The sequence below is a fragment of the Rosa chinensis genome, chromosome 6 (genome assembly GCF_002994745.2).
Source record: "Rosa chinensis cultivar Old Blush chromosome 6, RchiOBHm-V2, whole genome shotgun sequence".
NCBI classification, from domain to species: domain Eukaryota; kingdom Viridiplantae; phylum Streptophyta; class Magnoliopsida; order Rosales; family Rosaceae; genus Rosa; species Rosa chinensis.
Window position 1 is genome coordinate 62288445 of NC_037093.1, and position 22535 is coordinate 62310979.

The 22535-nt window shown below is 39.1% G+C and overlaps 5 protein-coding genes across 6 annotated transcripts; 2 read left to right on the forward strand and 3 right to left on the reverse strand.

Moving 5' to 3' along the window:
- The first annotated feature begins 842 nt into the window (after window positions 1–842).
- LOC112172184 (B-box zinc finger protein 21) lies at window positions 843–2426 on the forward strand. Its single transcript, XM_024309428.2, has 3 exons — window positions 843–1293; window positions 1409–1837; window positions 1959–2426. The coding sequence occupies exons 1-3, from the start codon at window positions 1105–1107 to the stop codon at window positions 2232–2234; spliced, it is 894 nt and encodes a 297-aa protein (XP_024165196.1). The 5' UTR covers window positions 843–1104; the 3' UTR covers window positions 2235–2426.
- Window positions 2427–3794: 1368 nt separating this feature from the next.
- On the reverse strand, window positions 3795–7272 carry LOC112169014 (SH3 domain-containing protein 2). Its single transcript, XM_024305950.2, has 10 exons — window positions 7100–7272; window positions 6455–6577; window positions 6307–6376; window positions 6058–6209; window positions 5378–5479; window positions 4857–5057; window positions 4679–4741; window positions 4424–4576; window positions 4267–4341; window positions 3795–4167 (listed from the first exon to the last, which is right to left on the reverse strand). The coding sequence occupies exons 1-10, from the start codon at window positions 7145–7147 to the stop codon at window positions 4051–4053; spliced, it is 1104 nt and encodes a 367-aa protein (XP_024161718.1). The 5' UTR covers window positions 7148–7272; the 3' UTR covers window positions 3795–4050.
- Window positions 7273–8803: 1531 nt separating this feature from the next.
- Window positions 8804–10171, reverse strand: LOC112171739 (glycine-rich cell wall structural protein). Its single transcript, XM_024308876.2, has 3 exons — window positions 10150–10171; window positions 9697–9755; window positions 8804–9568 (listed from the first exon to the last, which is right to left on the reverse strand). The coding sequence occupies exons 1-3, from the start codon at window positions 10169–10171 to the stop codon at window positions 9101–9103; spliced, it is 549 nt and encodes a 182-aa protein (XP_024164644.1). The 3' UTR covers window positions 8804–9100.
- Window positions 10172–10937: 766 nt separating this feature from the next.
- Window positions 10938–16282, reverse strand: LOC112173598 (transmembrane and coiled-coil domain-containing protein 4). Of its 2 annotated transcripts, none has more exons than XM_024311274.2 (15): window positions 15862–16282; window positions 15680–15764; window positions 14919–15401; window positions 14622–14811; window positions 14365–14517; window positions 13865–13962; window positions 13615–13706; window positions 12908–12978; window positions 12690–12825; window positions 12381–12440; window positions 12221–12306; window positions 12050–12126; window positions 11774–11844; window positions 11591–11648; window positions 10938–11494 (listed from the first exon to the last, which is right to left on the reverse strand). In XM_024311274.2, exons 1-15 carry the CDS (start codon window positions 16197–16199, stop codon window positions 11336–11338), a joined length of 2157 nt encoding a protein of 718 aa, XP_024167042.1. In that variant the 5' UTR covers window positions 16200–16282; the 3' UTR covers window positions 10938–11335. The 2 variants fall into 2 exon arrangements, 1 of the variants encoding a protein (XP_024167042.1); XR_005801255.1 differs by having other exon boundaries at window positions 11414–11494; window positions 11774–11834.
- A 4902-nt stretch (window positions 16283–21184) lies between these two features.
- On the forward strand, window positions 21185–22531 carry LOC112171740. The gene has a single exon (XM_024308877.1). The coding sequence runs from the start codon at window positions 21185–21187 to the stop codon at window positions 22529–22531; it is 1347 nt and encodes a 448-aa protein (XP_024164645.1).
- The last annotated feature ends 4 nt before the right edge of the window (window positions 22532–22535 follow it).

Here is a 22535-nt window from a genome sequence, read left to right on the forward strand (position 1 = left end):
AATTTATCTACAAAAACGAAAGTTAATCATGATTATGTAATTGTCAAATGATCAAATGCATTCCAGGTGACCAGGTTACTTCGTGTATTTAACTCAAATCACGATACATATATGTGTTAGGGAGTATATATATGACAATTTGTTGAGATGGGGTTGAACCGTTGAAGAGTCAAAACTTACCCCCACTTAAACGCATACATATAAATCTTCTACGAGACTTCAGATATATTCCATCCCACATTCCCACCTCAAAGAAAAGCGCATTAGATTTGGTCACTTTCGCAACAAGTTGTTGCCTAAATAGTATGCATGGTACCGCAAGGCAAGATGAAATAGCTAAAATATGGTCGATCTCGGGTGGTGTGATTCACTTTCCATATTTATACTAAATCATATTCCTCTATGAATTTCGAGGTTTAATTTAGTAACGTGGACTGGTCATGGCTGGTGGCCTGGGAATGAACTAGCTGTTCCAACGTTAAAAATTACCAGCATGTTCGAGGCCTTCTTGTTCCTATAAACAAGTTCTAGATTTCCCAAGTTGGCAACATGGGCAAGAAGCTAAAGGTCTCAGAAAATTGGTTTATAGTTTATACTCTAAACCTACTAGGAATAATCCAAACCGATTTACTTGGAGTACACAAATGAAACCAATTATTTAATAGGAGATAAAATTGCATGCTCGTTTCTGGTTAGGCAAATGGGGACAAAACACAGTTCATGGAGCTATCCGTACAAGTTCAGAGTGAAAATGGGGAACTGTAAATTTTGATCAGTAATATAAAACACCACCCACACCCACACCATGCTTCATTTGCTTGCTCCTCTGATAAAATATGAGAAAGGCGCATAAAATTTATAAAAAGTCCCCAAAGATTTCCCAGATATCGTTGTCAATATTTTATTACCTTTAAGTTCAGTGCTCCCTGTTTTAGTGCTTGTTTGTTTACCTTATTCCCTTCATATTTATTCTCCTCTGGTATTACCTCGATCATTTGCTTCCTTCTCTCCAAAAATAGCTCCAACCCAAATCTCCCTTTCAGTTCTATTCAGTCTAGGCCACTTCATCATCGTCACATACTGTTTCATAATCACCGGTTACATATGAAGATCCAGTGTGACGTGTGCAACAAGGACGACGCGTCGGTGTTCTGCACCGCCGACGAGGCAGCTCTCTGCGACGGCTGCGACCACCGTGTCCACCACGCCAACAAGCTCGCGTCCAAACACCAACGCTTCTCGCTCATCCACCCCTCCTCTTCTAAAGAGTCCCCTCTCTGCGACATCTGTCAGGTATTTTGATACACATCGATCTCATCTCACCCTACAAAAGATACTTAGTTTAGTTTGTGATTTGATTAATCTGCGTTGCTTTTCAATCTCTGATCTTGTGATGTGCGTTTTGTAGGAGAGACGAGCTTTCTTGTTCTGTCAGCAGGACAGAGCAATTTTATGTAGAGAGTGTGACGGTTCGATTCACTCTGCAAACGAACATACTCAGAAGCATAATCGGTATCTTTTCACAGGGGTCAAGCTCTCTGCTACGTCAACAGTTTACGCATCTTCTGATTCTGCTGCGGCGGTTACTGATCTCAAGCCTCAGCCTTTGATCAATAAGAAGCCTATTTCAGTCTCCTCTGCTATTTCAAGTCCACCTTCAGTTCCTAAGATTTCAACTAGTACTAGTAACAGCACTAAAAATGGTGGAAATTTGCTACCATACGATGGGGTTGGATCAATGAGTAGCATATCAGAGTACTTGACCGAGACTCTTCCGGGTTGGCACGTTGAAGACCTTCTTGATTTTTCGTCTAACCATCCCTTTGGTTTCTGTAAGGTTTGCATTGATTGATCGGTTTCTATCTTTTTGTTGGTTTTAGTTAAGTTTTCTTGGAATCACCAAATTTGGGTTTTCGATCATTCTTGTCTGTGGATCTGACTGGTTGATTGATGTGCAGGCTGACAATGGAGCTACCTTTTTCGATGATGATATCGAAAGCAATCTGAGCTCTTTCTCGTCAGAAAACATGGGGATTTGGGTCCCTCAAGCACCAAATCCTTCTCTGCAACATTCACAAATGGGGTTCAAAGAGACCACAAAGGAGGCTACAAATATGAACACGATCAAAGCCAACTATAACAACAATTACAGATCACTGTGGAACGACGATGGCTTCACAGTTCCTCAGATTAGTCCTCCATCTGTTGGCTCCAAGAGGTCTAGGCCTTTTTGATACAATTTTTACTTTCAACCCGGCCCCTTAGATCTTTTCTAATGTTAATTTCCAACGGTTGTAATTTTGTTTTATTCGTCTTTCGGTTTTTCCTACTTTTTGTATGAAGCCTTCTTCATCAATCCAGATGGGGTTCAGCTAGCTCTCCTTGCATGTACCAGTCATTGTAAATATCAAAGAGTTTCTGCAGCTTGCTCTTGCTTTTCAATGGGTGAAATTGCAATTTTTTTTTTTTTTTAAGGAACTCAATACTAGTTGACGTTGACTCTAATAGTAGAGGACTTGTTGTAAGCATGACAGATCGGAACGCAGACAGGAGTGAAAGTTCTGTTAGAATTCTCTGGAACTCAAGGGACGTGAGTTGTTAAATTAATCACGCTTAGAGTGCAACATATATAACTGTTCAGGTCTCCAAATTTTCACTTCAGAACCCTGGAGAACGTCTTTTCGGAGTAGATATTTGATGATGGTGGAGGATGAGCAAGAACAGAGAGGCAAAAAGGGATGGCCTTGTCTTCTAGTGACGGGAAGAACCTTTTCTTTGGTATTAAATAGAGGCAAGTGCGCCATCACTTTCATTAATAAACTAGAAAGATCGATTTGGTGCTGTAATCCTATTTATTCTCTCTAGCTAATAACCTCCTCCACCTTTTGCCAGCTACAGTTGGTTAGTATTGCGTAAGGGGGGACTCGAATTATATGCTCCGTATGAGGGATGCGAGTCCCTATGGACAGTTTTCAAAACGTCATGGCAAACGTAGGTGGTTGTTTTTCTGAGCTAAGACTCCCACGGTCCCACCTAATAATGAAAAAAGATAACTTGACCGGTAGAAGTAGAATAGACTTCCCCCAACAAAAACCAAAAAGGTTGTTGGAGAGGCACATTCGACAGTACACACGAGGCTTCGATTTAGAGACGAGGGAATGAAACACGCATTGAATCATCGAAAATGATAACTTTGGTGTGATTTGTGATGGTGCTGCTGGTATTGCACGGTCAAAGCTCTTGCTAGGGGTTTTATTTGTCCCGGCCAATTTATAGCTACGGGGCCCTATTTTTCTTTCAACATTGAGATGAATATGAAGGTCTTTTTGATATGGGTATCATGTTGCTAACGATGGGTTAGTTCGAACTTCCATTCACTTGTGGTGGTTTAACATCAGTAGGGTTGAAAGATATTAGTGGAGGCCTTGTTTTGTGCTCTTGATAATGAAGAAAGAAAAGATTTTGGTCTTCCTTTTAGTCGTCTGTAGAAAGGGATACTTCCAACGAAAAAAGAAGGTTGAAATTTGAAAATAATCCACGTGTTTGTTGAGAGGATTAAAAATTAAAATCTCACTTTTCAATTATTGGACTGGTTTGTGGCTTTGTGCCACACTTCTATGCCGTAGCACACCAGTTCTTGTACAAATTTACTTCTATAAATCAATCAATTTTTCATCTATAAACATGTTTCCGACATTGAAACATGTTTCAAATGTCTTATATAAGCATGAGAAGGTTTATTTTTAAATGAAATTATGTTTTGACTCCCACGCCAATATAGAAAATAAATAAAATGGTCCACTGGTAAACATCTTTTATATTTTCTGAAGGTAAAATTTAAATCTGCACAAGAAACTCCACGATTAGACATACTATTCCTTACACCGTAAATGAATCATCTATTGAAAAGCGCACATATAAAGCAATACAAACAACTTTGGCTCATGTAAAATGCTGATCACCAGCTGACATTGTTTTCAAATTGAATAAACAAACTTAACAACTAGGCAACTCCAGCGTAACAACACAAACAGAAGCCAAATAGTGGATTTAAAAGACTGCAGCCACCTTGCTCGCATGAACACGTTCCCGCCTTTCTATGTAGTTAAACGGGAACCAACCTGCTTTTCCCTTACATTCACCTTCAGCCCAACCATTGTTTGAAACCTGCTCAAGCACACGAGCATTTAACCTCAATATGAAAGAGGGAAAGAAGGAAAGAAAGAAAAAAGAAGTCGAGCATGCAAGAACCAACAATGGCAATACCTTTCGGACAACAACATAATCCCCGAAAGACAAACTCAACTCCACATCAGTTACACCTTGAAATGTGTACATAGCCTGTACCAATTAAAAAGGAAGAATTAGTAGAAATTAAATAGTTAAAAAGACAAAACCTCATCAACCACACAAATATCAGTACCTCTCCTAAGAAATAGTCCCTGATGTCTGTTAAATCATCATGGGTTTCAGAAGAAAAGTCATGGTTGACCTCTTCATATGAGGGTGGTGGAGGCATAGTATTCTCTGCAGCTGGACTAGGGGATGCTTCGATTCGCTGGTGTTCTGACAACATCTGTCCAATAATAATGTCTACCATCACTACTTAAAAGTAGCAGAACACTGATTTATAAATGAACTGGGACCTTAAAAAGGACGACTCCAAGATGTTTCATACCTCGCCTTCAAGCCGATCAAGTATCTGGAGGACAGTCTGATGATAATTGCGCTCTGCTTCAACCTTGAATGGGGAGGGAAAAAAAAAAGATGACATTCACAAAGTAAATTTCCTTTCTCTTTGTTGAAAAAAAAAAAAATAACAGGACTCAAGTAGGAAGGAGATGTGAATGAATTACCATGGCAATAAGTCGCTGAAGAGTCAACCTCTGTTGTTGACCTTCTACAGCTGCCATTGCTGCAGCAGCTTCTTTTCCCAATATTGCAACATTGGACTTTAGCTCCTGAAGTTTGGCTTCAGCAGCTTCTAGTTTCATGATAATATCTACATTACCTGCGGATTCCCGTACTTTGACTTGGCGTCTGGAAACATCAATAGCCTATCTGGATGCAAGTTAGAATACAGGGACAACCATGTAGGAGTAACAAAAAGACCAAGTTTCCACTTATGAATCAATTTTAACTACATATATGGGCTTGCAATTTCCACAAGACAGCAATCTAATTTTGAAAAGATGAGTTAGAAGCTTGCAATTTGAAACTGTTCCCATAAATTTTTCACAATAGACAGAAGGGGATGGCAAAAGCAGTGGTAAAAGAATAGAATACGCATATCCGGCAAAATCCGCCAACCATGTCAGCATAAATTCAATGTAATCCATATTGGCAGGAAAGGAAACAGAAGATACTGTTCATTTACCTGAGCTTCAGCTTCTTGTCGCATTCTACTGTATCGTTGAGCAAGATGTCGAGCATCCTCCAAGGGTGCACCCACTACCATCGCTCTTAAAGGCTCTGCAACCTAGAGAAACAAGTTGATAAGCTAATTACCATTGGAAAATGTAATTATAAAAGCCTGTAGGATGACACGGGCTTTTCTCTGAAAACACACACGCAACAATAAGCTTCCAGGAGACATGATCAAGCTTCACGAGTACAATTCACAGGTCTTAAATCTGATATACCCCATCAATTGCTTTCCTATTTCCACCCTTATTTAGAAAATCTCCAAGCACAGCACATCTAACTAGTAACAAGGAAAGCCAGTATCCAACCAGCTGCTACTAATGTTTCTCATGGTAATATCTAAAACTCAAGAATGTTCTCCATATAAAGATAAAAGGTGAACATTCTTAAGTTTCACATATACCATGGTTGATCTCGTGTGAACGCATGTAAAACACAGAATAACAGTCCAGTTCTTCAACCATAATATGGTCAAGGACATCATGTATTCTGTAAATTATTCCAGAGAATCAAAAGCACCAAAATATATAAAAAATAATAATCATCTTGTGTGAGTTTATATTCTATCTACTGACCCTGGAATGTAATTCATTTGATTTTTCTTAATGACCATAGTATTAACTTTTGTTATACCTGTGTGCCAAGGGCTTTCAATAGAATTCCACACTCCTTTTCCATCTGGGCACGAGCTCTTCCAAAACTCAGTGCAGCGCGGGATAATGTGTTACCAGTGGTGCAAGTTTTTTCAGCACCATATTTCCTGCTATCTTCTGATAACTTGGTACCTATTGACAATATTATATTCACAAAATACATCAAAAAACCTGAAATTGGCATTCAGATGCCGAAAAAAGGACAACAAACACATTTTATGAAACTCACCTATTTCAACTAGCTTTGAACCAGTTACAATATAACTTTCCACACCACGCACAATATCCCTTTGGTAATGCTGTTAAAGAGAAAACAAGATAAGGTAAAGAAGTAATGTCATCTGATAATTACTCCTAAGCTAGAAAAGTGTAGCAACCTTGCCGGCACGAGTTGATATGAACAACTTCTCGAGTTTCTGATGCTGTTGGAGTTCTGTTTCGTCCCCGACAACATTATCCGAACTCCCATATATGCCACCAGCAAATTGTTTGAAGACAGCCTGAAATCATTGTCTTTAAATCACAACAACATACCACTGAGCTTCTATTATCTAAGCATTAAGATTCAAGGAACATCTGATATAAACATATAAATGTTCGGAAACCAAAATGTAACCACAAAACTTGGCCATTTTTTAGCTAATTAAGTCTCCTTCAGCCAGACATGGCCTCCAATATTCTGTGCTTCACTATCTCATTAACTCAGTACAGTACAGTTTATACCAACAATAAATAAATAAATAACACCTGGTTATGAAATACAATACCAACGCCGCCCTAATCAGCTCAGAAATAGTAACAATATTATTCGATCCAGTTCTGAGTTTGAGCTGAATCAACTCACAGCTCGCTTATAAAACAAGAAAGCCCATTATCAATCCCCCATCGACGCCGATTATCATATAAATTGACCCACAACAGATTCGATTACGGAAAACCAGAGTGTTTCGAATCACAAAAAACAAGTGTTCTTCTTCGTTAAATCTGTTTCCGAAGAGAAATGGAAGCGAGAGAAAGAGTACCTGTTGCTGTTTAGCGACCTGATCTCTTATCTTCCTGATTGCTTCCATGGCTGCTGGGAACAATGGACCTTAGCTTTGGAGAAGACGATTGGGTTTTCGTTCTGGTTCAACTTTCAAATTCTGCTTCAAAATTTTACTGATTATTGTCCTTGTTATTTTTATTTCTGGGTATTTTGAAATTTGATTTTGATTCCATATTAAGTTCCCTGAAATTGACCGCCACGTCATTGTCGTCGTGCTATTAGTTTTCTCTGACTTGAATTTAACGTCAACTTTGTGTTCATTTCATCGAGTGCTTCTTTTTCTTTACAACTGTTCACGATCTCATTGGCTTTATAAATACAAAATTGTGTTTTCCAGCCAACGCATTAAATAAGTTCACCCGTCGCGTCTTTTAATCAGAACTTTTAGAGTTTCAAGTCTCTGCGGTGAAACACTATTCAGTGCACAGTCATATAGTTGCACTAACAAAAATTGGCATATATCTTTCCCGTTATTAAAAAACAATTGCTTATAAATATCAGCGACTCAGCTCTACTAGAATTGCTGGTTCATTTTCATAGCCGATGCATAGAATAATTTTTTTTTTTTTCTATGTTTTGGGTGTTAGGAGTTGGGACTCACTGCATCTCCCAAATTATTGAAAAATAATGGATAATCTTCGTGTGAATTTTTTTTTTTTTTTTTTTGTCAACTAAAATTAACTTTTACTGTAGCTCATTTTAATTCTTATGGACCGTAATGATAAGACTGATTCATATTAATACATTAATCTGAAGTAGGTTTTTTGGCCCATTCCACATATTGGCCCATCCAATCAAACGTTCTTGGGCCCATTCATTTTTTTGGCCATTATAACTACTTTTGTTTGATCTAAAGAGAAAAAAACACCAATGGTCACTGAGTTATGACTTATTCAACGCTTAACTCACTGTATTTTCAACAATATCACTTAACTCACTCAGTTTTACATCCGTCTTTCACTTAACTCACTGTTGTTAATTCTGCCGTTAAAAGCTATTAAAATTGAGGGTATATTTGTCTAAATACTAAAAAAATGCATTTCTAACTTAAAAAAAAAAAAAAAAAAAAAAATTTCAAATTATATTTAAGTTTAAAAAATACTTTTTTATTAGAAATCTCAGAAATTTAAAAAATTGAAAAAAGTCTAATAAATGTAAATTGATGGTATATTTGTCTAAAAACTAAAAATTACATTTCTAACTTTTAAAAAAAAAAACAAGACAATTTTTTTTTCAAATTATATTTAAGTTAAAAAAATCATTTTTTATTAGAAATTTCAGAAATTTAAAAAAATTGAAAAAAAATCTAATAAAAAAGTATTTTTTAAAGTTAAAAATGATTTTTAAGTGTTTTGACTAATATACCCTCAATTTTAACGGCTTCTAACAGTAGAATTAACAGCAGTGAGTTAAGTGAAAGACAGATGTAAAACTGAGTGAGTTAAATGATATTGTTGAAAATACAGTGAATTAAGTGTCGAATAAGTCATAACTCAGTGACCATTGGTGATATTTCCCATGATCTAAATGATAAGGAGAATCGAACTTCACTTCTGCTGACATTTCTCCAACAAATGCTAGTTAGCACCCATTCTAGCTTTTGATTGTTCGAACAGTGGAACTCTTTCTGCTTTAACAAAAAGTTTAGCATACTTGGATACATCACATTAAGACATAAATGTCGATCAATTTCATGAAGTAACTTGTTGTATTTCAAGAAGCATGGTAGCACTTCTACATGTATTTATTTTATTTTTCATCAGGATGTGGGAGAATTTGAATTTTGAACATACATTGATGTATCATTCGAGCCAGATAATAGTCTAAAACCTTGAAATTAATTCTCAAACACGCAAACGATGCGACAAAATAAGTTCAATAGAATTGCAAATGAATGCATAGCAAGCCTAGTAGACATGACCTAGGGTTTTATGGAACTGAATATTAACCAATACTCCACTCATGGAAGGGACGATGATCATCGACGTCGACAGTGAGCCTTGCACATATCTTGGCAGTCATAGTAGCAAGGTCCTCCACAGTGAAGAGGGCAGTCCAATCTCATCCCTTTGCACCGCCCTTTACGCATGCATTGTGCAAACTCTCCTAGCTTGTAATGATCCTCACTGAACCTCCCTGTCCCCCGATACACACGATGATGATGCCTTTTACCTCCTCCGTTTCCGCCGCCTTGGCCTCCGCAACCCCACTTCCACCACCCACCCCCACCTCCTCCTCCACCCCATCCCCAACCACTACCTCCACCACCGCCACCTCGCCCACCGCCTCCACCTCCACCTCCACCTCCACCTCCACCTCCACCACCCCAACTCCACGAGTAACCTCCTCCTCCTCCTCCACCGCCTCCGCCACCCCCACTACCACTACCACGGCCACGGCCACCTCCTCCTCCCCTCCTCCACCACCGCCGCCACCTCCTCTTCCTCTATTCATCCAAGAGTGTTTGTTTTTGCTGTTGATAACAACTTCAGTAGTGTAAGAAGCGCTCTTGTTTCTAGCTTCTGTTTTGTTGCCTTGATCGAAAGCAAGAGCTAGAGAACTAGCATTGCCTACTTGACTATTAGCAGTAACATTCTCCACCTTACCGCCATCACCTTGCAAACCAACAATGGCTATCGAAATAAACAAGATAGCCCATAAGTTTCTCAGTGTATCCATGACTAGCTAGAACGTACGAAGTCGGAAATGAGATGCAAACTGTATGCTGGGTGACCATAGCATAGTGCCAGTTATATAAGCAACTGATGCTAGTACCAAGGTGAAGAAGATACGAGTCGTGTACTTGACAACTTAGACTTTTGTCCCCACGTACTTGTCACAAATCTCTAAGGAAACCCAGTCCCGCTCTCTCAATTTCAAGCTCACCGGCCAAAAGACAGAGATGCCTTGCGTCCTACTTTTGTCCCCACCTGTGATTTGCAGAGACCAATACAGCTAGGCTGGAAGCTTGGCCTCGCCCACTGTGAGGCACGCGCACAGCTAGCAAGACCATATCAGACTACTAACCTCTAGCCAGTAATTTCGACATAGTTGCAGTTTCATCTATCAGTGGACCTCTTCCATTTTGAGTAACAGAAAGTAATCGAGTTCTTTTGGTTATATTAGAGGTTCAGTTTGAATAACAGAGAAGGATCCGGTTCTTCTAAAGTTAAACTAACTGAATTCTACTTTGTCTCGATTGATGGCTTCCTACATATTCCTCTCCGTAAGTACGGTTCTAATGACAAATTACCGATCAGTAATACCATGCCCTACAATGTGAGTACGTACTGCTGTACTCATTGCATTTCGCTTGGCCTTTAAGCCTGCTGGAAAATGAAGGAAGTATGTAACAATACCAAGCAACAGTATGGTGGGGTCACGGTACTTGCATACAAGCTACAATTACAAGTGTATTGCCATCATCTGCATGTTAAATATTAAGCACCTAGCTAATCGCATGATAATCACCCGTCTCTGGAAATTATTGCCTCCTTGGCTCGGTTTAGGGCGAAATATGTACTCCCTAAACCAAAGCCAAGTTACTATACTGTGTAACTGTAAGTGTTTGAAAGTTGAAAACGAAGCCGAGTTACCATACTAACATAAGAGTGTTTGAAAGTTGAAAACGTAGCCAAGTTACCATACTAACTAAAGTGTTTGAAAGTTGAAATGTAACTGGATATAATTGAACCTTTTTTCTGAAGTGTCCAGCTATGGAATCGGAAATGATCATTTGAACCGAGGGACCAAATGCTCAGCCACTCAGGACCGCAGCAAAGTGCATGTGACTGTTGCCTTCCATCATGGCCACATAGAGATCAACAGAGTGATGCTAAAATATTATTGCAACAGAAATGTAATGATGCTGAGCTCAAAACCAGAAGCTATAATGTATCAGAATTTGGTGGTCACTAGGCTTGGTCTCCAAGACTCGTCCTATTTCCTTAAAACTAATACAAAGTATGCCAAAATTTGTTTGAGAAGACTTGATCACTTGCCATAAAAAATAACAAACAGGTGAGGTGGGGGTGTCGTTTGTCATCATCACCCACAAAATAGACCTTCCACCAGTGCCATTTCTATACCTCAATTAATTTCAATACAGAAATTAAACAGTTAATTCCTATACAGATGAAGGAAAAGAAATCAAATTAGAACACAAAAGAACTAGGAAGAAGGGATGGAACTGGAAATGGTAACATGGCGAAAACTATGTGCCAGCCGAGCTGTTTTGTTCCTGGGGTGTTTTATCTTCTGTATTTTCTTTTCTGAAAACAGGGTAGTAAGACTCAAGTTCAAGCAGCTCCAAGATCTGTTTCGTCTTCCAAAGATAGGATGAGTGGCCTTCTACAAATTGCGTTACATCAACCTGCAAAGCCAATGGGAAAGTAATGATCAGTTTAAGAGTAAAAATACAAAACCACAATTGCAAATATAAAAAGGGATTTGGAATTAGAGGACTTGCATTTTCGATGCCAGGAACATTGACAGCTTGAATTCCAGCCAAACCTTGAGATAGCAAACTGTACATGGTAAACCACTTAGTTCTATCCGATTCATATCTGGCTTAATCATTTTATAGCCATAAGTAGCAACCTGATTACATATCTTTAATGCAGAACATTTTATGAATCAATAACGTTAATACCTTGCACGAAAGGCAACTCCTAGTGTCCAATCATTTGTAGAAAAAGCATTCACAAATCTCCCTGCCACCATCTGTGAATAAACCTTTAGTTACTTGTAAAAGTAGTACCAAAGAAGATTTGCATAGAAAACCAATCAAAAGTTGGAAAAGAATACAAAAAGTGAAACAGAAATAGGTATAATGGTATTTGTAAGAATAGTACTACAGTATCAGCACAGACACAACTTACAGCAGAAACCAACTAAAATCTGGAAACATAAAAACAGATGAGTCTACCTTCCGTGCATCTTCCCAATTTTCATCTTCAATTGACACTGGTGCTCCAAGCAGGACAACCCTTTCTACCAGACCAGCTGCCGAAGTGCAGAATCAAAAGTATATTTAAATACACACCAACTAAAATTGCACACAGTAACATGAAGTCATGAAACAGATGGTGATGGTTACCATTGTTCCCTTCTGATTCAGCTAAACATTCTAGACATTTAAAAATCACTCTGCCCCCAAGTGAGAATCCTATGAGCGTCACAGGCCTGGACCAACAATGGAGAATCTAAGTGAAATGATACATATAATGTCACAATGTGAGATGGGACATATCTTTTACCTGTTGCCTTGCAGTCCCTTCAACAATACTTCAGCAAGCATCTTCCCAGCTTTATCTGATCTGGCCAGAAAAAAGGAAACAAAAATTTAATATTTTTGTCTCCGGCTCCAAGTACTAAAAGCTCAAATTGACAATTTCAAGTGCATGATATGAATCCCACGGTCTCACCTTGGAAGCTGATTATATAAGAAACACAAGCTAACTATAACAACTTAAGCTAAACAAAAATTTGCAAAGGGACGGATAGCACCAGGAAGAATTTGGCACTTAAATTTATTGTGAAACTGAAACTGGAAAAGGAAAAATTACCTGTCAACTGCAATCGCCCATTTGCTATCTATAAGATCAGATGCAGTAACCAAGGTTGCTGGCATAGCAAACGCTGCTACTAGTGTGTTTAATACAGTCAGCATGGCACCTTCTTTCATCAACTCGAGGGCAATCCCTGCAACAGGATGCAATAGTATTGGTGGTGGATATGCCGATAGTCAGTTAAAAAAGGTACAGATATGAGGTTATGGAAGTACTTGAAGTAAGCCAGTCTTGAATTGCAGTGCTCAATGCAACCAAATTCTTAGACTCCCACCACAGTGCATACCTAAAAGTTCGCTACATCAATACCAATTACTTAGCCAGCGATGATAACTCAGATCCTAAGGCTTCAAAAGGACAAGACACTTTCAAGTGAAAAATCAGCTAATTAATAGAAGGGCCAATTATAGCATTGGCCGTCAACCTTCCAATAGTCAGCTAGAAAAGATGACTTTTATAAGGTTATGAAAGTACATGAGGTAAGCCAGTCTTGCATTGCAGTGCCCAGTGCAACAATACTCTTACACATCGACCATATAAATACCTATATATTCACTACATTAATGTCAATGACACTGTGCACACTGTCTAAGCCATCCCAAAAGCATCCACTTTAAAGTACAACAGATAAAGGTTGGACTAAGAATGATTTAATGTATACGCCTCACTGGTATGAGCATGTCCAGTATATCAAGTTGCATTATTGAGAGTCTAAACATTACCAAGCATTAGACTTGAGAAGAGACCACTATATAGACTAAAAAGAGCTCACTTAAAATATAGTTTCAACTGAAAAGCACAAGCCAAAACCTACTTCTGGATACACGATTCACAGTCTCCTTGAGGAATGAAAGATACAGAAAAATAACTATACTAAGGTTTATCATGGTCCTTGATGCTCATAATATGATACATTTCTTACCTCTCCAAGTGGTCATTGTAGCCTTCCCAAGGCCTCATAAAATCTTCATCCTCAAAAACAAGTCCTGAAACCACTATTCCCACTGCTAGCCGCTGAACAGGTTTACTGAAATCAGTAAGCATTTCATTCATAGAAGAAGAGGTTACGCCGTATAAAACTCTCAATTTATTTTTACAATATCATACGAATCCCTCACAACTCCCTGGCCCCCAAAAATTTCAAATTAACTGATAAAATGACTTGAACTCACTCCTTGGTTATAAGTTCCTTCAACTGCTTTGAACTCAAATTCTTCAATGTTGCCGATTCTTCTAGCCATTTTAGTTCCCGTAAGTCCAGCCCCAGCAGCTGAGATTACCAAAAAAAAAAAAAGTAAGGTAAGTATCAATTCCATGCCTTTTCTTTTTATTTTTATTTTTTTAGATGAAAGATATAGAATCTCTCCATTGCCGGCCCAAAAGCTTGAATCATGTGTAAAAAAGACCAAGCTTTATACAAACATCAAAACCTAAGACAAAAGGTACTCGCTAACACAAACGTTGAGATAACATATCCATAACCTGCCAATCTTCAAAGGGCTGATTGCTCTAACAATGGACAGGAATTTTCTAATCTGAAATTTAGTGTAGAGTGTCCCTATGCCTAGCTTGCATTTCAGGTAGACACAACTCACTAAGACAAGCTAGAAAAAAAATATCCAAGATCTTCCAATAAAGTTAAAAAAAAAAATTAAAAAAATCACTTTTGCACCTCCAAATGATGCAGCAACAGCAAGAGAACCAGTAACAGACCCCGTGGCAGTTGCTGCAGCAGCAAAGCCAGTTGCTCCTATTGCAGGAACAATGCCACCCAATACAGGAGCTAGAGCACTCAATCCCTGCGCAATTGCAGGAGCAGCTAGACCTGTGAAATGATCAAAGACAAAAACAGAATAAGTCTACTGCTTCTGTCCTAAGATTGGATCGCAAGAGAGCTCTGAGATCAATACAGATTGACAGATCTCATACCACCAGTGATAGCCATCAAAGTTCCTCCTGTTAAAGCAGCTGCACCAATTAGACCTCCCCGTTTCCATTTTTCCACTGAGGTATCATCATTTTGTTTTTTCTCTCCATCAACACCTTCTGTCTTCTCTTTATTAGCAACCTCCTTTAAGGAAGCCATGAAAGAACAAGCAACCATCGTCTCCATAACTTCCTGCAAAATAAAAATATTCATCATAAATGACTCAATTCACACAGAAATTAATGAGCACTAAAAAAGAAGAAGAAGAAGAAGATAACTAGCTTGTTATAGAGACGCACCACTTTCAGCCATTCAACCCCAAGCCAAGTTGCCAGCAACCTCAATGCGACGCGGTGTCGAGCATCATAACCGTTCCTTACTTTATCGCCACTTTCACTATTGTCTGCCACACAGGCTGACAGAATTGCATAAAGAACTGTTATTTTCTTCTCATAACTGAGCCGCGTCCCCTCTTCAACAGGCACCTCAAGGCGTTTAGATTCATTTGGATCTTTTATTTCAGTGGATATCACAGAAACTGTCCTCTTTGGGGCCTCATAAGCCTTGTCAGAGACCTCAGACGCTATTTCCGTTTCAGTATTGGAAAATTTTTCACGACATTTAGCTTCATATTCATAATTCTCACTCCTATCCACTGCATGAGCATCGGCGCTTTCCTCACTACGAACCATGGTATCCACGGTTTTAGTCAGAGCAACTTCCTTCTCAGTTTTCTCAGCAGAAGCCACCTCATCAGCTCCCTCCTTTAGTAAGGTCAAGAACTGAACAAAAATAGCTAAATTAATACAACACCACATAAAAGTGGTGAGCGGTGGGGAAGAAAAAATGAAACTTGTGAGCCAAAAAAGTCAATAAAATCCGTATATTCCTCTTGCAAGAAAACAATTGAAATCAGATAAATAGCGGCAACCTTCAAGCTGCAATACAATTGAAATCATACTAATGCCAACAATATTAATGCTTCCAATATAAGACATTTACCAGTTTCAACAGTTGGAAATTCAAAGAAAAAAAACGAGGAGGGAAGAAGAAAACTCACCGCTCCTACATGATGCCTAACTTGTGAAGAAGATCCTGCAGTTTCCTTCAGCCCCTTCCACGATTTGTCCTCCACTCCTAGAAACCTAAAATTCAACCGAAACAAGTAGGAAATCAAAACTGTCCAATCCGCATTAACTAAAACCAAATACAAGCGTAACTAAACTTGTTAGTTTTAAATACCTGAGAACAGGATAAAGCAAACCAGAACTCTCGTGGATCCAAATGCCGGGATCATCCGAAACCGAAATGGTCCTGCCAGCACCGGCACCATCCCCGATAGTCTCCTCCTCAAGGGGGAGCAAAGCATTGAACGGCTGAGTCTGGTGGATCTGAGTCTGGTGAAGCGCCAGCGCAAACAGAGCTCCGGCGGCGTATCTCTGAGTCTGTGTGAGTACTACCTTGGCCTCCATAACCGGCGCTGCTTCGGGTTTAATGCTCACAGAGCATCGAAAACGCAAGAGGTTAGAATTCGGTAACGCAAGTAGGGGTTTCAATTTAGCGAACCTATAGATTTTCATTCAGAATTGAAGTGACATGAACTCGAGTAGTTTACCCAAAACGAAGTCTCATGTAACTAATTCTCGCGCCTATATTTGTGAGCCTGCCTAATAAAGTAATAAGAGCTTGAGACTCGTTGAGCGCTTATAAGGCGGCCTTTACCTTTTCAACCAGACACCCCCATTCGCCACGTGGCATTAAATAGTAACTACGTACATAGAAGTCCAAACGAGTTGAGCCGATCCGAGCATTTAATAAGTGTTTAAATCTGGCTTTTTTTTTTCTTTTTTTTTTTGAACAATAAAGTTTAGGTTCAGAAAGAAAGTTGCTCCCTAACTAAGGTCTTATTGAATCACCACTTGGCACACGATATGTAAGGCTATCTCCAATAGAAGGTTCAAAGTCTATATTTTAGACCATGGTTGAGCAAAAATCATTTCCAATCATGGATTAGGTCTATTACAAAGATGTTTCATGGTGGTCTAAAGTCCGTTTCTTGGTCTAAATATAGACCACCAAAGTTTGCCCACTTCAAGTTGCATGATTGCATAATTAATCCAAAAATTTTTTTGAATAAATTTGATTTTATGAAATCTTTAATTTTATGAAATAAATTTGACCTAATAGTTTATTATAATAATAATAATTATTATTATTATTTATTAGTGGTATGATACATCAACTAAATATAATTATGAAGTATAATACAAAATGAACCGTTACAATAATACTTTACTGCATTTATTCATTACAATAATTGAAAAAAAAAACAAAATAACTGTAAAAACGAAGACAATGCAAAGACAGACTCAAACATAACAATAAATTGTCAATTATTACAACCACAAATATATAAACTGAAAACAAGCCACATCCATATCACCGGGGTCTTCTTTGTCCTCGTCACCAAACATGTGTTGATAAGGTCTTGTTGCAAATCATTGTTTGCGTAACGTGAGCGTATCATCCTATAACGAAACATGTATTCCTCCATTGAATTTTAAAGTATACAAAATAAAAATATATTAAAATCTATAATTTAGACCTCAAACGATTGGAGTTGGAAAAATTATAGACATCACTATTTGGATGAATAGTACCATTCAAAGGTCTAAAATTTTAGATCATGGTCTATTTTAGACCTCCACGATTGGAGATGGCCTAAGAGTCTAACTTCCAATCGCACTTAATACATTAGAGTTGACAGGCTCCGTTGGTCCCGAGATTTTCCCCCTCTTGAAGAACTTGTAATGCATCCACCGATGACCGCTTTATGGATTGTATTGCTCCATTATGCTTATCAATCCATGGATCCTACCGTATTCCCGACAGTGGCTGCACAAATATTGACTCAATTATCTATTAGGGAAAAATTTGGTAAGTGGACCTGACCTGAACTATGTACCACTACGAATTTCAGTATAACAAATTTCAAAACATAAACTTTGGTACATCAGATTTCAAGTCCGATCCAGTAAACATACACGACGTCAATGACGTCGTTAGTTTAGTGACAAGTGTCATAATTTAAAGGGTAATTTGGTCTCTTCAAGTTTTTTACTCTCAGCACTCAGCCTTCTCTCTTTTCTTACTGTGGGCACCCAACTCTATATCTTTTTTACTCTGAGCACCCAACCCTCTCTCTTCTCTTCACACACCGTGACGGTGCCGCCGAGTGTGCTCTGAAACATCTCCGGCCTGAAATCAGCTCTCGCCCTCTTTGAAGGCATGTAGTTGTCCTCATCAGTATCTGCCAATGTTCTAAAATCGGCCTAGGCGGCTGGCAACCGACTCGATTTCTTCATAATCGGGTGAAGTAGTCGGTCAGTATATAGGCGGGAATTCGGCGGGATTGGGCGGTCCTAGGCGGGCCTGGGAGTTCCTAGTCGGGTTTGGCGGGCTAGGCGCTTGTCTTCTCTCTCTGTCTTCGCCTCTCTGGGTCGCAACCTGACCCTCTCTTCTCGGCAACCTCTCTCTCTTCGTCAGCCCTCTCTCTTCTCTTAAGTTTTTAGACTAGGTTATGAAGCAGAAGCACAAAGTCTTCAAGATCTGTACTCTGTAATAATGGCTAGAAAGAGAAAAACTGGGCAGGTGATGAAGAAGATGAATAGTGCGGCTGCCTTAGTTTTTAGATTTCAATGATGTGGTTATCAAGAGTCATTGCTGCAATGACAGCTTGGTATAAATAATAGAGTCCCACTCTCTCTCATTCTCTTTTGTATATTCGTAGCTATTGGTTTTTGTCTTTCACTGGGCAAAAGGAGAGTGGTTCTCTCCTATTATTTTTTGTTTTACCGGTCACTCGACAAAAGGGAGTGGGAGACCTTTTATTGTATAGCCACTTCAATTGATCAACAAAGAGATTAATTGTGTAGCAAAAAAAAAAAAAGAGATTAATTGTCTCCGTTTATAATTGTCATTTAATTATAAAAAAACAATAACATCTTATTTCTAAATCACTTAAAGATATATAAATTTAATAAAAATTAATAAAAATAAAAACTGCCTAGGCGCTAGGCCCCGGGTTACCGCCCGACTAGCGCCTAGCATTTTTTAGAACCTTGGTATCTACAATAGAACAACAACCTCATCACCACCACCATCGTCTAACACATTTTTATTCAATCCATATTTCCTAATTGTATCTACAAAATTACATGAACATCATCACCGCCACCGCCATCATCTAATAAAGATGCATTCTATTCCTATTTTATAATTACAATCCATTCCTAATTCCTAATTGTATTGAACCCCAAATTAACTGCAACAAGAGTTTATTGAGAGTACCTCGGTCGGAAAAGGATTGGTGCTTGGTTTTTGCAACTGCGTCATCTCCAAAAAGTAAGCATCTTGGAGGTGTGAAGTGGGTTTGGGTTGAAGAATTGGGTTTTGGAAAGGGGTTTTGAAGGAGGGAGTGAGAATTGGGTATCTCCGGCCTCTTGAACCCGTACTTCTCGTCGTCAGAGGCGGCAGACACTGTGGAGAGGTCGTCAGAGGCCATTGCTTGGCTTGGGGGTAGCAGAGTCGGTGAGCGAGGTTTAGAGAGAGAGAGAGAGATAGTAATCACTATCCCAAATCGAAAATCGCAAATTCACCAATAGATCATAGACTTGATGGCCATGAGCAAAGGCTTGTTAGGATCAAAGCCATCGTACTGTTTCAGCTCCTCGGCGGTGATCTCGCCTAGCTGGACCTGCGGCAGCAGAGGCTGCATCTCCTCCAAGTTCCTGGGGAGGTGATGGGTCTCGGACGGCCCAAAAATCCCAGAAAAGACATGGTAAGTGGCAAAGATCATAGCCAGAAGTGTGAAGAAGGTCGCTAGAGATAAGCCCGTGTAGACCATGATTGCCTCCTTCAGTTGTGTTCCTAGAGTTGCAGAGCCATTTCTAGAGAGAGACAGAGACAGAGAAAGAGTCAGAGAGTGTGAGAGAGAGGAAAGCCATTGACCAATGAAAAACCAATTATGCCCTTCATTATGTGCGTAATGGCATGCGGATTGACAGAGTCATTGATGTCGTGTATGAATATTGGTCGGTTTTCATATTTGATGTACCAAAGTTTATGTTTTGGAATTTGGTGTATTGAAATTAGTAGTGAGCCTTACTTCGGGTACTATTCATGAATTTTTCCTTATCTATTAATATGGACTTTTTGAAATTGTTAGGACTTTTTAGCTGATGTTAGTTGGTGGCCTTTATACTTCGTTTGATTCAGCTTGTTTTCTTAAATTTTCTAATGTCGCATTCCCTTATCTTCCGTAACTATAAAAATAAAAGGGAAATTTTTAAGAACGGTACATGAACTTAAGGCCACTCTGAATTAAGGTGGCCAACTTTTATATAACCCAACATAAGTACATGGACTATGAAACCCGACACACTTTGTGTACATGCCGTTATCTCCTCTATTACGGAGGGTGCCACCTGTCATATTTACAAGGGCAATTTGGTCTCTTCAAGTTTGATTGAAAAAAAAAAAAAACTGGTATGTAACACCAGCAATTGCTATGGACATTACACCCAATTCTCTCTCTCCTCACCATCTTCCTTCAGTACATCCCAGCACAAAATCAAGAATTGTCGTGGCTTTGGGTTTGGTGGTGGCGGTGGCTTCCGACTCAACCTCACAAGCTTTCCCGCAAAACCAAATCAAACCCAACTGTGAATTTTGTTATCGATGGCCTCAATTGAACACCGCAACTGCCAAAAGCGTCGGAGCACCAAAAGCGTGAGATTTGCCCCAATTTCAGATTCGTATCCAAACCCAACTCGTCACCGATCTCGTCCACTCCACACTCCAAACCCACCCTAAGAGCAAATGCACCCATGAACCAAGGGCAATTGCTAATTTGCCAATCGAATTGCTATTCATCTCAAATTAGCAATTGCCTCCAGCTTATACAATGCACCAGTGAAAGGCAATTTGCCTGCCAATCCACTATTCACACTTCAAATTTGAATAATTCATTAAACTAATAATTTAATTAACTAATTAATTAACAATTAAATTAATCATCCAATGTTAATGTAATAAAAAATTAATGAATAAATTTTAAAAACAAATAAAATTGTATATCATGTATAAATATTGTTCCTGATAAAAAAGGATTGAAAAAAAAAAAAACATAGATATCATTATCATAAAAATAAAAAAATTTATCTATGACAATTGATAAGATTACCGACCAATCTCCATTTGCCATGTGTCGACTTTAGATACATTTATCTTACAAAAAATATATATAATTTCTGATAAGATAATCGCCCAATCATCATTGGACACGTGTCAATTACAGATATCGTTATCTTCTGAAAATATATTTAGGATATGTGATAAGATTTTCAACCTATACATACGTGACATGTGTACTTATCCTAACTTTTTATCTTTCAATATTGGTAATAAATAAGCTTCAGACTCCATTCTTTGCTCACACATTCCTCTCATTCTACACCTACATCTCTTTCCAAATTTATCATACATCTCTTTTCTCCTCTTTCCGATGGAAGAATTGAACAAATGGTTGTTAGACAGGGAACGTGAAAATATGGAAGAGCTCGAGCGGATTCAAGCAACAAACTCTCAAGCGGCTGCGATGGTGGCGCAATATCAATTATCGGATGCACCTAGAGGGCGTGGTTCACGACCTGGCCGTGCCCCAAATGTCGAAAGACATAGAGAAGTTCGAGGTCATTTTCTCCTGAAGGATTACTTTGTCGAACGTCCGGTGTACGACGAAGTAGGTTTTCGGAGGCTGTACAGAATGCAAAAACATGTCTTCCAACGCATAATGGAAGACCTATGCAACTTCGATAGTTTTTGGGGACAAAAAGCAGATGCCACTGGAAAAATGGGACTGCTTCCCGAACAAAAAATGACAGGTGCCCTAAGAATGCTTGCGTACGGTGCAGCTGCAGATCAATGTGATGAGATCACTAGGATGGGGGCTTCTACAGCGCTGGAATGTCTCAAGAAATTTTGTAGACAAGTCGAGTTTCTTTATGGTGGGTGGTTTCTTCGTCCTCTAAATCCCGCTGATCTATATAGGCTTCTCAACAGAGGACAACGCCGTGGGTTTCCAGGCATGATTGAGAGCATCGATTGCATGCATTGGGAGTGGAAGAATTGCCCAACCGGCTGGGCTGGAGCTTTCTCGGGTCGAAAGGGTAGACCAACTATTATTCTTGAAGCAGTGGCGTCTTACGACACGCGTATATGGCACGCCTTCTTCGGAACCCCTGGAGCTCAAAATGACCTAAATGTTCTGGGTGCGTCTAATGTGTTCGAGCGTGTCATAGGTGGAACTGCTCCTCTGGTTGAGTTTGAAGTCAATAACAAAAGGTACACCAATGGTTACTATCTTGCTGATGGAATATATCTGAGGTGGTCCACTTTTGTCAAAACAATATCAAACCCTAGAACAGAAGAGGAGAAACACTTTTGTAAAAAACAAGAGGCTTATCGCAAAGATGTGGAGAGGTGTTTTGGTATCCTTCAATCTCGATGGGCCATACTGCGTCACGGTGCTAGGTTGTTTAAATTGGAGGATCTTCGAGCCATTATGATAAGTTGTATCATTCTTCATAACATGATTGTGGATGATGAGTTTGTTGAGGAAGAATTTGTGGAGTCTCAAGAAGCTGATCTAATGAATCCAGCAATGGCAACCGTCTATGACCGGCCTGTGCATCCCTATATTGGAGCACCTATTCCTTTCGAACCAGTAGGGAGAGATGGACAGAATCTTCCTGCATTCATGGATCGTGAATTTCAGGTAGAGTCAGCCTACCTCCACAAGTGCCTACAAGATGATTTGGTGATGCACAATTGGAACATGGATGGTAACTGAGTAT